This window comes from Urocitellus parryii, chromosome 5 (genome assembly GCF_045843805.1).
Source record: "Urocitellus parryii isolate mUroPar1 chromosome 5, mUroPar1.hap1, whole genome shotgun sequence".
NCBI lineage: Eukaryota > Metazoa > Chordata > Mammalia > Rodentia > Sciuridae > Urocitellus > Urocitellus parryii.
Window position 1 is genome coordinate 192,442,299 of NC_135535.1, and position 16,062 is coordinate 192,458,360.

The 16,062-nt window shown below is 40.9% G+C and overlaps 1 protein-coding gene across 4 annotated transcripts in view; it reads right to left on the reverse strand.

Annotated features, from left to right (window-relative positions):
- Xpnpep1 (X-prolyl aminopeptidase 1) overlaps positions 1 to 14,032 on the reverse strand; it is a 51,730-nt gene extending 37,698 nt beyond the window's left edge. The window contains exons 1-3 of one of the 4 annotated variants that reach the window (XM_026389164.2): positions 13,921 to 14,032; positions 6,862 to 6,950; positions 1,479 to 1,603 (exon numbers count right to left, since the gene is read on the reverse strand). In XM_026389164.2, coding sequence (XP_026244949.1) covers positions 1,479 to 1,603; positions 6,862 to 6,950; positions 13,921 to 13,952 — 246 coding nt within the window. In that variant the 5' untranslated portion in view covers positions 13,953 to 14,032. The other 3 variants (XM_026389168.2, XM_026389165.2, XM_026389167.2) reach the window with 3 other exon arrangements.
- Between the last annotated feature and the right edge of the window lie 2,030 nt (positions 14,033 to 16,062).

Here is a 16,062-nt window from a genome sequence, read left to right on the forward strand (position 1 = left end):
TGTCCTGCTGGCCAGAAAAACAGATGTGCACTAAGAGTCAAATCCTCCACCCAGTTCTTGCTCAGAGTCAGCTAGGTTCCTATCCTCAGGACCAGACACCTACAAGAGGCCCTGGCAAGCATACTCCCAGGCCCCGCCATACAGACACACACACACACACACACACACACACACACACACAGAGCCTCAAGTGTTGCCAATTCAGTGCTTCCGCCCCTAAGCCCTCACAAGGCATTCCATTTCTCAAGGTGCCTCAAGGCAGTTTCTGTTATCTGCACAAGAATCCTAAAACACCGGGCTTATTTTTCATTATTATTTTTTACTCCCCTGGGTTCTAGTTAGAGAAACTTACCACACTGTATCTGGCAAGCACTTGAAGCTTCCTGTTTCTCTGCCTTTGTTCCTATTAATCCTCCTACCTAGAATTCTTTCACTCCACCTCACCCCAATTCTATTTATCCAAACTCCACCCATCAGTCCTTCAAGGTCTAGTGGTCTAGCTCAAATACCTCTCTTGCTTTGTGAATCTCTTCATCAAAATTCCAAGGCCCACTGTCCAAATTTTCTTGATAGCATTTACCACGTTCTTCCTTGCAATACAGATACATGTGTATACAACGTAACTCCATTATTAAACTGAAGTCTAGAGACCAGGAGTAATTGTCACCTTTGCACATAAGCAAAGGCTGGAAAAAATACTTAGATGAGGGGCTAGAGTTGTGGCTCAGAGGAAGAGCACTTGCCTAGCATGGGGGAAGCACTGGGTTCGATCCTCAGCACCACATAAAAATAAAGATATTGTGTCCACCTATAACTAAAAAAAATTATTAAGAAAAAAAATACTTAGGGGCTGGGGTTGTGGCTCAGTGGCAGAGTGCTCACCTAGCATGTGCAAGGCCCTGGGTTCAATCTGCAGCACCACAATAAAATAAATAAATAAATAAAGATATTGTGTCCAGCAACAACTAAAAAATAAATAATTAAAAAAATATTTAAATGACTCTAAGGAAGAAGAGCACTTTGTATATTTTTCCATCTCTCACTAAAAACTATAACCACAGTGAGGGAAGGAATTCAATCTTAAATTCATCTTCATAACCCAACATGATCATGATACTTCCATGATAACCTGCTACCTGTCCTTCAGGGAAGACAATTCTGCTAGGGGCAGGGCGTGACAGAAGAGATGGGTGGACTGTATCAGTAAAGAAAGGTCCAAGACTTCCACCACTTAATTTGTCCACTTATTCTTTCACAGTTTATTGAAAGCTGGCTAAATTCACTGAAAACAAAGAAAAGAGGGTGAAATCCATGAGTATTCAGCAAGACCCTACTGGACACATGTCCCTATATCAAGCTCTAGAGGACGTCCTTGGTTGTGAGTTAACAAATGAAATTCTACAAATACCTTAGAGTTGGGCAAAAGACACAAAAGGGAAGACTGATGTGTTCTGTCCCCACCCACTGCCACTCTGTACCTGGTGGGCATCCCCAGACGGGATGATATAGGCCTGGATTGGTTCCGTCACGTACTCCAAATTCCTCATGGCTTGTCTCAGCTGCCGAAGCAGCTCTGAAGTCACCTTTGGAGCCATTCTGCAACCTGCAATGATGGAGAATTGGTTCCAAAACCAGCCTGCACCCTGCAATTCAGTGACTGATTCAAAGCAAGCCATCGGGCCTGCCATGTTCTGCCCCTCCCCAGCAGCATCTTCTGCTGATCCCACCACCAAAACAAGCCCAAAGCTGCCAGAAACACTAATGGGTACAGATTCTAAACACGTTCAAATGGTAATTATGTGGCAAGAAAGTTTTAGCTACTAATACTCATTTCCAAATTGGCTACCTTTTTCACTTTTAGTACTTTATTCTAAGGAGATAAGCAATTACACAAAAATACGTGTTGATGTCTATTTATGGAAGTAAAAAATAAATGGGAAAAACATGATTGGTTAAACTTAAACATATATAACAGTTCACTAAGCAACCATTAAAAATTACACAAAACTAGAAAAATACTATATAGATCTACATTTCACTTGGAAAGATGGCTAGACAACACCGGTGAGTGATTAAAAAACAAATTTTAAAGAATACCTATAGATTATTCTTATTTAAAATTATATATGTATATATGCATAGAGGAGTTTCTAGGAGAGTCACCCAAGTGTTAAGAGTAGTTACTTTGGGGTAAGTTTAGAATGATTATCATTTTTTCTTCTGATGTTTTTCTGCTTCTTAAATTTGAGTGCTTTAAAAGAAGTTGCTTTATAAACCTTTTTTTTTTTTTTTCCAGTCAACTAACAAACCATAGATTTGGAGTAGAAAGCCCAGTCCACCAGGAATCAAGCCTTAAGTGCAGGCTGGGGCTATAGAGTGGCAGAGTTCTTACTGAGCATACCTGAAGCCCTGGGTTCAAAACAGTCTTCAAGTCTTCTGCTCTAGGGATGACCAGCTACCAACCAGCTGTGCAACCTCAGGGAGAAGAGGACAAGGGCCTCAGTGCTGTGTTCTCCTCTCTAAAGCCCCAAGGTTTCAAACTGAGCCCCAAGAAGTCTCAGGGGCCCAGAGGAGCCTATCAGCCCAACAAAATCAGAGCTGGAGTCACCAGCTCTAGAAAACACAAAATATGAATAGAAAAATAAAAGTCATTAAAAAGAAATAAGGACATTGACTGTGGTCCCACTAGAAATTCTGAAGCTTTTACAAATATGTGAGTATCAAAATCAAAAGAACACTGCTTCCAATGAATACTGCACACAGAAACTCCATTTCTATGTGATGAAGGCACAGATGACAGAAATGACTGAGCTGGATCTTCAAAAAGACCCTCTCTCAACAAATACAGGTAACAGTTAACAATTCTTAAACATTATAGTGGTAGTTTCATGTAACAAAATGACCTTGCAAGTAGCCCACACAGACCAGGGGTCATGCACATTTTACTACATCCCATAGGTTACTAACGAAAAACTATACAACTCAAAGTAGAATAATGAGTTTTTCCAATTCTTTTTTTAATAGACCTTATACAGGTTCACAGCAAAATTAAGCACAGAGTTCCCACGTGACAAATGCCCTAACCTACACACAGCCTCTCCCACTACCAGCATTCCCCCATCAGACTGGCACATTTTTAACAATCAGTGAACCTACAAAGACACATCACTATCACCCAAAGTCCACAGCTTACTCTTCCATTCACTCTTGGTGTTGTACTTTCTATGAGTTTTGACAAATACATATGATACATCCAACATTATGGTACCATACAAAGTATTACCACTGTAAAAATCCTGTGCTCAACCTATTTATTCATCCCTCCCTCTCCTCTAGCCCTTGGCGATAACTGATCTTTCTGTCTCCATAGCTTTGTGTTTTCTAGAATGTCATACAGTTAGAATCATACAATAGGTAGCTGACTATGACCTCATAAGATTGCCAGTGTTTGAAAATTTGACTCTGTTCCCTATAAGGAGCTTCAAAATAGATTTATCATATTTTCAAACTACATTTCTGAGCAAGATAACATTTTTTAAAAAGGGTCAAACAAAAATGCTTTAGTGATTCAATGTTGACTGCACATGAAAACCACCTGGGGGGACTTCTGATTTAATTGATCTGGAGTGCAGCCTTGGCATCTGGAATTTTAATTTTATCAGCAAGTGTCTGATAAAGAGTCCAATATAGTTTCTTTCAAGATCATTAATTTCCTTATGTTTGGCTTCTAATTCAGGCACATTCTAACTTCAGGATTTTTTTTTTTTTTTTGCACCAGGGATTGAACCCAGAGGCACTTAACCACTGAGCAACATCCCAAACCCTTTTTTATATTTTATTTAGAGACAAGGTCTCACTGAGTTGCTTAGTACCTTCTAAGTTGCTGAGGCTGGCTTTGAACTCCTGATCTCCTGCCTCATGACTGCATTCCTTCTCTGGATTGGCATACTAGGCCTTCTCAGATTCAGCAGCAGCCTTGTCTCATTCCACCACAGTGCATATTTACTTCCTCCAAAGTGTTACTTGTCTCCATCACCACTCTCAGCAGTCCCCCTCTTTCTTCTTTCCTATCCCTTCAAGCCCAACACATTTGGTTGGTGTCCTGGGTCAAAGGCAACCACTTCTTTGTCACCTGTGTCAGACCCAATGAGAGAACTCCCAATAACACAATTGACAGTGAGGATATAGTTAGGGGCTCTTGTGGCAAGAGTAAATGTAGAGAGGACATCAACGAGCAATGGCTAAAATCATAGGCCACAGCAGCAGGGACAGCTACCAGTCAGGTGAGTATAATAGGCAACTGCGGTTGGGGCAGCTATAGCCATAAAACAACAGGGCCTTGAAAGGGATTGAATGGGGGAAGAAGCCAGAGCTAAGGAAAGGACAAGACGTCACAATTATAAACCTCAGCCAATAAGGTAGCAGCAGTCAAAAAGGCAGCAAAGATGGAGGAGGTAAGACTAGTATTGTAGCTCAGTGGTAAGTGCTTACCTGGCATGTATGAGGCACTGGGTTCAATCCTCAGCACCACAAAAAAATAAATAAAGATACTGTGTTCATCTACAACTAAAAAAGATATTAATAAATAAAAAATAAAGGTATTGTGTCCATCTTCAATTAAAAATATTTTTTAAAAAAGATGGAGGAGGTAAAAGTCATAGGGTAATTTTTATGAGGATTAAAATAGTTACTCTATGTGAAGCACTTAAGAGTACCTGGTACAAAATAAATGTTACATTAGTATTTACAATCATTAAAGGTAAATACACAACTAACTATAAATGCAATATGATAATGGTATAGCAGGTTTGTATACTGCTTCTCCCTGAAGCAGAAAACTTGTCATTTCTGTATCCATGTATCCAGCTCAGCACCTAACACACCTAAACTCACCCCAAGAGGGCTAAAAGAGTGTCACAACTTTGTGTCTATGATCTTTTCAAAACCAATATAACAAATGATAATAAATCTTCAGTGAAAGAAGAAAGCTAGGAACTTAGAAGATACTGTATTATAACATCTGCTCATTCCATATTCTCTTATTTTTCAGAAATGTTAGAAGCAGCCAAGAGCTAAGTGTGCAGGGAAGTAGAAAGCCAAGAGCAACAGGCCTAATCCATGATGTAACATTAGCCCATACACTGCCAGGTATTTTTAAATTGTAACTTAAAGAGAGTGACTCATGGAAAGGTCTCTTGTGCATGTGGCTCTGCTTTTAGAAATAAGCTCCCAAATCTTCAGTTTTTATCACGAACACAACTCTTCACTGCTTTCACATGACAGCCCTCCATATTTACCTCCCTGGGTGCTAGGAGAATTAAACATGATAATGTGTGTGAAAGTACGTACTAATACAGCAATGCATTCATTGCTGAAGCTTAAGAACTATTTGAACCTGGACTAAAGCACCACTGGGATTCCCACCCCTCTTGTTATAAGAATAGAAAGGGTTAGTTCTTCCCATTTCAGCATCTTAACGCTTGCACAGATGCTCTTCCAGCATCAATAGCTTTTGAGGTGGTAGTGGTTTCCTTGTGGCATGGCTGAGGGAAGGCTGAGGGCTTTCATACGTTAGTGATGAATTTTCACAATAATCCTCCTAGGATTTTACACAGAAAGGAACAGGAGTTGGAAGGAGTTAAATAGTTGCCCAAATCAGCTGGATCATCATAAACCAGGACACAAAATGTATCCAATTCTCAAGTCCATGCTCCATTACCACCATATTACCTAGGGGACTTAAAAAGAGGCTAAAGCATTCTAAGAACAGCAGAATCAAAACATGCGAATGCTATTAACCAGCTGGCATCTACAACCCCAAACAACTTAAGTTTCCTGAAACTATTTCTTCATATGTAGTAAAGAGAAGAGAGGCTGGCTTGTGGCTCAGCAGTAGAGCGCTCACCTAGCATGTGCGAGGCACTGGGTTCAATCCTCAGCACCACATAAAATTAATAAATAAAATAAAAGTATTGGGTCCAACTACAATTAAAAAAGAGAAGTCTTCTTCCAGTTCTGATGAATCTATCCCTTTTTCCCTTTCTTTACTTCCTCTTTTTCATACTTCTCCCTCCTCTTTCCTTTCCTATTTCCTAATATTGCCCAAAATGTGCTGGATAGATATATCTATATTTTCAAATTAAAAAAGACCTAAAATTTCAATCATAGCAATCATAGCTCTGCTGTTCCAAGGGAAATTAGATAGTCAACAGTTTTTATGCACTTCAAGGGCTGAATTCTTCAGTCAACTAGGAGGAAATACTGAGATTCTCCACAGAAAAGCACTGGCTTATCTGGGATAGGAATATAGTAATGTATCCCTTTCAGAATCCAGGTTTCTGTCAACCCCTCATACAACTAACAAGCCCAGGGAAGAAAGTATGGTCCCAGAAATTTCTTCCCAAAAAGATTTTCCTAAAGGTATAATTTTAATTTATAAAGCACAATAATATATTTTCTCATTTCAGAATTTAATGAAAGGTTGAAAGCTAATTTCTAAGGTAAATCAATAAAGGACTATATTAAAAATAAAGAACAAGATTAGAAAAATAAAAATAATATATTTTCAATAATAGCCTATCTCTATTACCATTACCGCTCATCCCCACAAGAATGGGAAATGAAAACCACTACAATTCTCAGATTTGCTAACCAAAGAAAGTGGTAAATAAATAAAAACAGTAACCAACCACACTCAAGAAGCCAAAAAACAAAATGATTTTTAATTTCTAGATCCTCAACCCAGTCATGACCAATTATTAATTCGTTATCCTCTCTTCTCACCCAATTTGGGATTGGGATGAAGATATCTAAAATCCTTTTGAGATGCACCATCTAATTTATAGACAAAATGATTATTACCTGTTTTCCCACCTGTGTCTCCTAAGTGTATCACCTCGTTAGGTTCAATTATTCTTAGATTTCTCAGCTGAAAATCCTGGTGATTCGCCCTTAAATAGAGAAAGAACAGGATGTTGTAGACTTTGACCAGTAAACGTGGCAAAGCTCAGTCAAAGACATCAAGTCAACTTAGCAGTTTTCTTCCATGAGTCAGAAGAACTCTCACCCCAATAACAGTGATGGAATAAACAAAAGCTTTAGATAAACTTGCAGGTGTGTAAAACATCACTATGGCAGGCTAACCTCAGTTGGAGTTTCCACTGCATGAATTCTCTTCACTATGTCTTATATTCTATATGGCCAGACTAAGAAGATTTTATTTTCAAACATTTTATTTTTTCACTTGTACAGTTCTATTTGGTCCTCTTTCACATTTGTGGGGTTTGGGGGGTTTTGTTTTGGTTTGGTTTTAGTACAGGGGATTGAACTCAGGGGCACTCAACCACTCAAGCCACATCTCCAACCATATTTTTTTTTTTTTTTTTAATTTAGAGACAAGGTCTCACTGAGTTGCTTAGTGCCTCACCATTGCAGAGGCTGGCTTTGAACTCCCAATTCTCCTGTTTCCGCCTCCTGAGCCATTGGGATTACAGGTGTGCGCCACTGTGCCTGGTTTGGGCTTTTTTTTTTTTTTCTTTATGGTATACTATTTTTTTCTACTCTGGTTTCTATTTCTTTTCTTAGCAATTTAACCATTTTAGGTTCTTATTTTATAGTTCCTTTCAGACTTTCCATTTGGGATATCAATCCTCCCGATTGCTGCATCTGCAGCCTCTTGCTGGTGGTGGCTCATGCCTGTATGCTTTGTAATCTTCTATTAAGAGCTCTCGTCATAGATACTGCCTGTGAGAATGAGATGTGTCCTGGTTCTTACAAGCATTACTTCCACTGTTGTGTGCTTCTAGTACAACTGTCACATTAATATCTTGGCTAGAAGATTTGCACATGAGTCTCCTATTCCTATATAGGGCAGTATGATGCCCCAGACTCCTGGCATAAAGGTCTCTCATTGCATTGGATAAACTTCCTGGGCTCAGTTTAACAGTGTACCATTCAGGTTCTAAGTTCTCTCTAAATTTCCAGTACGTGAGGATTTCTCTTTCAAGTCTACACAAGCAAATATCTACTGAGAATCTTTCAAAAGCTAGTCCATATTCTAGACACAACTGTAAACGAAAAAAGACGGAGCAGGGAATGGAGCAGGGGAATGGGAGACATGTTCTATGAAAAAAAAAAATAAAAAGGAAAGCTGGGAAAGGGAAAGAGGGTGTTTAGGCAATAAGTAGAAGGTTGTTTCATATGAAGTAGCCAGGGAAGGAGTCTCTGATAACAGCTGACATTTTGGCAGAGGCCTAAAAATAAGTGAAGGGGTAAACCACATTAATATCTAGTGGAATAACATTCCAGAAAAGGAGAACAGCAAATAATAAGGCACATGAGGCAGAAGTATGGCTAGTGTGCCTGAGGAAAAGCAGGAGGCCAGCACCTTTGGGGGGTTGGGGGGATGCATGAAGGTAAGTGGTTAGGAGGTAAGACCAGAAAGGCACCAGGGGCCTACTGTGGGGATTTAGGATTTTACTTTTATTTTCAGCTATGAACATAAAGGCAATTAGGTAATAATTTGACCAAAGTGTTTCTAGAGACAGGTCCACATTAACTCAGTCTATCACATGGCCAGAACTAAAGACTAGACATTTTCACCAGTCACTCCAGGCCTGCTTTCATATGGCTGCTACTTTAGTTTCACAGGGCAGAATACTCTTAATTTCTTTTTGGTGAATTCTTCAGGATTTTCTATATTATTTTTGCTATTGTCGGTCTCTTGCATTTCCTTATTTTAGAGAGAACCAGGTATCTTCCATAAAAAAAAAAAAAAAAAAAGACACCAGGTCAGGAGTGTGGCTCAGTGGTAGAACACTTGCCTAGCAAGCACAAGGCCCTGGTTTCAATCCCCAATACCATACACATTACATAACACACACACACACACACACACACACACACACACACACACACATAAATGCAAATATTCTCAACAAAATACCAGCAAATTGAATTCAGTAGCTATAAAGAGGATCATACAGCATTACAAAATGGATTTTATCTCAGGAAGACAAGGTTAGTTCAACATATGAAAGTCAATTAATGCGACACACCATATCAATAGAATAAAAAACACAAACTACATGATCATCTCAAGAGACATGGGAAAAGCTTTTGACAAAATCCAAAACCCTTTAATGATAAAGTACTCAAAAAACGAAAAGAGAAGTTCCTCAACCTGAGAAATAATATTTCAAAACCCACAGCTAATAATATTCGTAATGCTGAAAGACTAAATGCTTTTCCCTATGATCAGGAATAAGACAGGGCTGAATACTCTTGTCACTTCTATTCAACACTGTATTAGAAGTCCTACACAGGGCCATTAGCCAAGAAAATAAAACAAAAATGCATCCAGTTTAGTAAAGAAGTAAAACTCTTTCCTTTTAATGACATTATCTTAAATATAGAAAATCCTGAAGAATTCACCAAAAAGAAATTAAGAGTAAAAAAATCCATCAAGAATGCAGGATACAAAACCATACAAAAATCTGTTTTATTTCCATATCTTTGCAATGAACAATGAAACTTAAGAATTAAGTCTATTTATAATAGCATCAAAAACAACTATTGAAGAAAAAATTTAGCAAAATAAATACAATATGTATACTATGGAAAGTACAAAAGATTACTGAAATAAATAAGACCTAAGTAGAAAGATATTCCATGTTCATGGATTGGAAGGTTTAATATTAAGATGGCAATATTCCCCAAACAAATCTTCAAACTCAACACATTCTCTATCAAAATTCTAGCAGATTTCAATGCAGAAATGTGGGCAAACAGATCCTAAAATAAGAAATGCAAGAGACCAACAATAGCCAAAATAATCTTGAAAAAGAACTCACCCCTCCTGATTTCAAAACTTAATACAAAACTATGGTAATCAAGATAAGAGGATAGACTTATAGATCAATAAAATAGAATTGAAGAGCCCAAAAATAAACCCTCAAATTTACTATCAAATGACTTCTGACAAGGGTTACCAGACCATTCAATGGAAAAAGAATAGTCTCTTCAACTAATGGTACTGGAACAATCATCACCATTGCAAATGAATTAAATTGGACCCACCTCACACCATGTTCAAAAATTAATTCAAAATGGGTCATAGATATAAAATAGAAGCTAAACTATAAAACCTTAAAAGAAAATATTGGCATAAGTCCACCTGACTTGGAATCTGGCAATGATTTCTAAAGATACAACATCAAAAACATTAGCAACAAAAGAACACATACACCAGACTTCATCAAAATAAAAACTATGTGGTTCAAAAGATACCATATCAAGAAACTGTAAGAACAACCCACTAATAAGAGAAAATATTTGCAAATGTGGTTAAGAGTCTAGTATCCTGAATGTATAAAGAACTATTACAACAACAATGAAAGATAAATAACCTAATTTTAAAATGGGAAAAGAATCCGAATAGACATTTTTCCAATGAAAAGATGCTCAATATCATTAGTCATTAGTCAAAACCACAATACCATTTCACATCCACCAAGAAGGTAATAATCAAAAAAGACAGATAATAACAAGTATGGACAAAGGTGTGAAAAATTATAACCCTCAAAAGTTGCTGGTGGAAATGTAAAATGATGGTGTGGCTTGATAGTTCCTTAAAAGATGAAACACAGAGTTAGCATACAATCCAAGCAATTCCACTCCCAGTTATATACTCAAGAAAACTGAAAACATATATCCTCATCAAAACTTGTACATAGAGCTAGGGCTAGTGGTAGAGCCCATGCCTAGCATGTGTGAGGTTTTGGGTTTGATCCCCAGTGCTGTAGAAAAATAAAATGTATACACAAATGTGCACAGCTTCATTGTTTGTAATAGCCAAAAAGCAAAAACAATCAAAAGCCCATTAACTTATAGATGGACAAATAAAATTGTTCTAACCATATAATGGACTGTTACTTGGCAATAACAAACCATACTTACAACATAGGTAAACCTTGAAAACATTACACTAAGGGTTTAAATCTCTCACAGAAGACCACAAACTATATGATTCCATTTATATAAAATGACCCAAATAAGCAAATCCATAGGGGCAGAAAGCAGATTAGTGGTTGCCAAAGACTGGGGGTAGTGAAGAGTGATTACTAAGTGGTACAATATTTTTGGGGGAGAATGATAAATGCCCTAAAAATTGACTGTGGTAATGACCATAAAACTTGGTAAATATACTAGTAATAGTGTACTGTACACTTTAGCAGATGAATTGTTTCATGCATGATACAATAAAGTTGTTAAATAATGCTGTTGAATTTTTAAACAAAGACAGGGGTAGATTCTCAACCAATTTCTCATAACTTTATATGTAAATTTCCAAGATGTTGAGGGAAAGAAGTCAGTAGCTCTTATCTATCTATGGATAGCTGGTCCCAAAGACTGGTTTAGACACAGGACTAGACAGACAGGAGGAGGTTATCCAGAGGTAGTCCTATCATTCAGGGGAAGTAACAAAGATAAAAGAGACCATACACCTCCATAGTTGCAAAGTAATGAGCCAAAACCAGGTGTGACAGGCAGGTTCAAGCTCTCCAGGTAAACATCACCAACTTGAACTCTCTCAGTATCTCCGGAGCCACAAGCAGGTAAACACTACAGTTGCCTTGCTCTTGTAGTACTGTGGTCTCTGTAGACTCCAAGACCCATCTTCCCTTCACTTATTTTGCCAGACACATTTACAAACTATCAAAGCAGGACCATCATTAAATGTTAGAGCTAAGGGGCTGTACCTCAGGGACCACCTAATTCAACTCCCTCCTCTAGACAAAGAAACTGGAAAACAGATCAAATGACTTGCTCAAAGGCTCAGAGCAATTTAGTGATAGAACCAGAACCAGAGTCCAGACCTTTCAACTCTTGAGTTCAGTGTTCTTCCCCCTTCCCAGGACATCTTTAGCCTCCACCTTCCCAGAGTCATGATGAGCCACAGCAGGGGTAAAAGGAATGGGGGTATGCAGGGCACTTTCCTGTGTAACCTTTGTGCAAGATAGTTATGGCCAGAACTACTAACAACCACACATTTTTCTCCCTCTTTAAAAAAAAAAAAATCCCAATGGGGTTCTAGGTACCCTCTCCCAATACTACCCCTAGTCCATGATGAGAATCATACATGTCTACTGCTCAGGACAGGGCAAAACAAGAACCATGATGCTCAATCAGCCCTAGTGAGAAGAGATAAAGGCAAACTGGAATGGTTCTTAAGGTGGAGAAATGTTGTCTCTGTCTACCAGAATCTCTCCCTCCTCCTTTGAAATGATCACCTTGGTTTTCCTTTTGAGAACATCCCTTTTCCATTTCAGTCCAAGGGACTGGAATGAGTATCACCCACACACCCACCAGGTTCTGGGTCCCAGGTCAATCCATCCCTCTGGCAATAATGACTGATTCAGGGATGAACATAAGAATGAAGTCAACCAGTGAGAATCAGATCTGGACCTTCTGTTCTGACTACCAGGAAAAATAATACTATTTCTGCTGGGGCTGTTAGCCTACAGCTCTCATAACCTGCCATAAGAAGATGGTCTGCCTGAGAATGAGGCCAACATTGAAATCAGAGAAAAGAAACAAAAGAGGTCAAAAGAGTGAGTGTGGGTGCTCCTGGACTCAGCTGCATAGAGAGCAGTCCAACCTTTTTTACCTGAGTCAATGTGAGTTCAGTTTCTATCACCCAAATTGAAAGAAGTCCTCACTTTTACATTGGATAGCACCGAAATTCTACTACTTATGGAAAAGGCCTGGGGCAAGTGGCCTCCCCTCTTTCAGGCTACCATCTTGACTCTTCTGCTTCTAAAATATTGTCATTCTATGAATCCAGCAATGACTACCTGGTCCTCAAAGGCTTCCTTCCAGTCTAGAGCCTTACTCATCATTTCATTATCAACTTACCTGGCCTCACTTCCAGCACCTAACTTAGATCTCTCCACAGTGAAGTTCATCACACCCTTCCATAATGCAGGTCTGGATCTCAGCTCACTTCTAAGTGTGGGAAGGCCAATCAAGTCAATGTCAAGGTAGGCTTGTAATCTGTCCACTCACAAGCTCTGATCTGAATTTGGCAGGTAAGCCTGGCCATACTGCCATGATGAGTTCCTTCAAATCTCCTATGTTTAGAGGGTGAGTGACCTCTGGGAATTATCAGAAAGTTTGGATTCTGACCTTTGTGTACTTTGATGGATTCTCCTGGTCTCCCACTTTGTTAGTAAGTGTACCCTCATTGTTGGGGAAAATAAACTAAGACATATTTCACTCGAAGCAGAGGGATTATCCTTCTCATCTCTTTGTGCCCAAGAAGAACCCACGGCAGGTAACTGGTGGGATTTTCTTAAACGTTATGCCAAAATATTGCCCTAATGCAGCCTCTGAAAACACTTGAGTGGGAAGGGCCCAGAAGTGCCTATCTTTGTGGTGGTGAGGTTCTGTAAATGAAATGCAGGTATCAGAAGTGTCAGGTGAAAACTTGAAGATCAGATGGCTGGGGAAGAGAGGCGAGGGCATGGGATCGCCCACCTCTCTGTACCCGGGGAGAATCCAAGACCAGGCAACTTCCTGCAATTGCTGGGCCTCGCGGCGGGGCCACGGGGTGGAGGGCGGTGACCCCCACCGCGCCCTCGGGTCCAGCGGGCAGGTCTTCTAGCACACTAGTCCGGGACAGGCTCAGGCTGCTCTGGGGCGCCGGTGGCCCCGCCGGAAACCAACCGGATCTTGCCCAGCTGCATGGCTCAGTCCCTGGGCTCCCTCTCAAGAGACTCTGGCAGCTTCGGCCCTCGCCCGACTGCGGCTGGCCCACCGCGGCTTACCCTTTCGGCCCTGCCTTCCAGGCTGCAGCACGCGCGAACCGACAGGGCAGCCGCGCGTTGCCGGGACGCCGGCTCCCCGGTAGAGTCCCCTCACCTTACTCGCGGTGGCTTTCTGGAGGCTGCCATTCGGTGGTGACGTGCCCCGGCCCACGTCAGGGGAGCGCAGACCAGCTGATCACCCCCGGAAAGGCAGGAAGAGGGAGGTGCGCGAACAGGCCGGCGGGCGTGCGCGCTCAGCGAGCCACGCCCCCTCTGTGGCGTGCCCGGCCTCGGCCCCGCCCACCCCCAGGCCCCGCCCAGCTCCGGGCCCGGGCCACTCGGCCCATCGCGAGGCTGGAAGCCGCCGCCGCCGAACCCGCCTTTCTTCCTGCAAGGCTGTGCCTCGCTGCCGGCAGCCCCTCGGGAAAGGACACCGTGCGGGGCGCGTCATCATTACTGTTCATTTTTATCATCTTTCCCCAAAGAGGAAAGAGAAAGGCTTTGAGGGTTAAAGGGGTGCCACCAGGGATGTTCCCGCTTTTAGGAGAGCTGAGAGGAGGGGACATGGCCAGTTCTGGAGGACCCTCGCTCGACAGGCGCCCCAAGGTTTTGTAGCAGCGCCTCACTTTCTAAGGCTTTACAGATAGATGCCCCCAAATTGATTTCTCCAGAGAGCTTCAAAATCCAGCTGTCCACTCCACTTGAATAGCTAATAGTCCCCTGAAGCCTAATGTGTCCGAAGGGAGCTCCTGACCCAATTCACCAGAACAAAACAGAAACGTTCTCCCTCAGTGTTCACCGTCTCAAATGCTACCCCATTCTTTAAGGGCAAGATTTCCTATTCTTTAAGGTCAAAAATCTTTAAATCGTCCCTACCTCTTCTCTTTCCTACCCCACATCCAGTCTGTCAGCACATCCTGTTCGTCCTGTCTTCAAAATCGATCTCCTAATCCGACCATTTCCACCCACTGCATCTGTCACCCCTCTGGTGTGCATCGCTACCACCTCACAAGTGCGATTATGCCCGCAACTGCACAGTCTAGCCTAAACACAGAAGCTGGAACCATGCTTGGAAGCCTAAGATCAAAATGCTTCTCTGCTCAGCACTTGGCAGTGGGTCCTCATTTCCTTCAGGATGAAAGCCCTACGTGATCTTCCTGGAACATCATGTCCTACTGTTCCCACCTTGCTGAATCTACTCCAGCTGAACTGGCCTCCTTGATACCCTTAAAAACTGGCACACTTATGCTCTAGGGTCTCTGCATTTGCTCTTGCCCCAAATATCAGGCCTCCCTTCCTCATTTTCCTTCAAATATCACCTTTTTAATGGGGCCTACCCTGACCGCCCTATTCAAAGTTGTAAACCCTCTCTGACATACCCAACCCTCCTTACCCTGCTTTATTTTTTTCCATAGCACTTAACATCTTTTTAACATGATAAAAAATTTGATTTATGTGTATTGTACCCCCCACACACCCTACACATACAAAACATAACCATCTGTGGAGGGATTGTTTCTGTTACATTTAAAGATGAGCAATAAGTGGCATTTAGTAAATTATCATATATTTTCTGTGGGACTAAAGATCTCCAGAATCTGCACTCCTCAAGAGCAGGGAAAATGGGTCTCTTGTTCTTTTTCTGTCCCTGGTGCTTAGAACAACATCTGACACTAAATCAAAGTGCCTACATTTTTAAGAGGTGATCTGCATTTCCTCCTGCATTGATCCTGGTGAAGGGCCTGATTCACCTATATCAAAATTTTTTTAGCATTTTCTTTAATATTTATTTTATTTATTTATTTTTATGTGGTGCTGAGAATCAAAGCCAGTACCTCTCACGTGCTAGGCAAGCACTCTACCACTGAGCCACAACTCCAACCCCTACCAAATGGTTTTGCTGCTCACGAGAACTCCAAGTTCTAGTCAGCAGTCAATAAGCACTTGGATAAGCCATGAAAGAACCAAAGATGTGTTGCATCAGAACATCTGTTCCATTTCCCTCGAGTTCATGGAGCCAAGAAGAGAGAAACTAAATAAAATGAGTGGTTCCAGTCCACATCTGAAAGATGGTGGGAAAAACCAAGTGGTAAGCAAGAAAACTTAAGATACCCGAAAGAGATAAGTGAGGACTTAAAGGGGACAAGTATTTCATAATCTCATTGCCTTAGAGGAAAGAATTGGCTCAGAATTTAGGGCATTAGCTTTCGGAGAGAGGGAGAAGCACTTGTTGTTCCCTGAACCAGACTTAAATTTG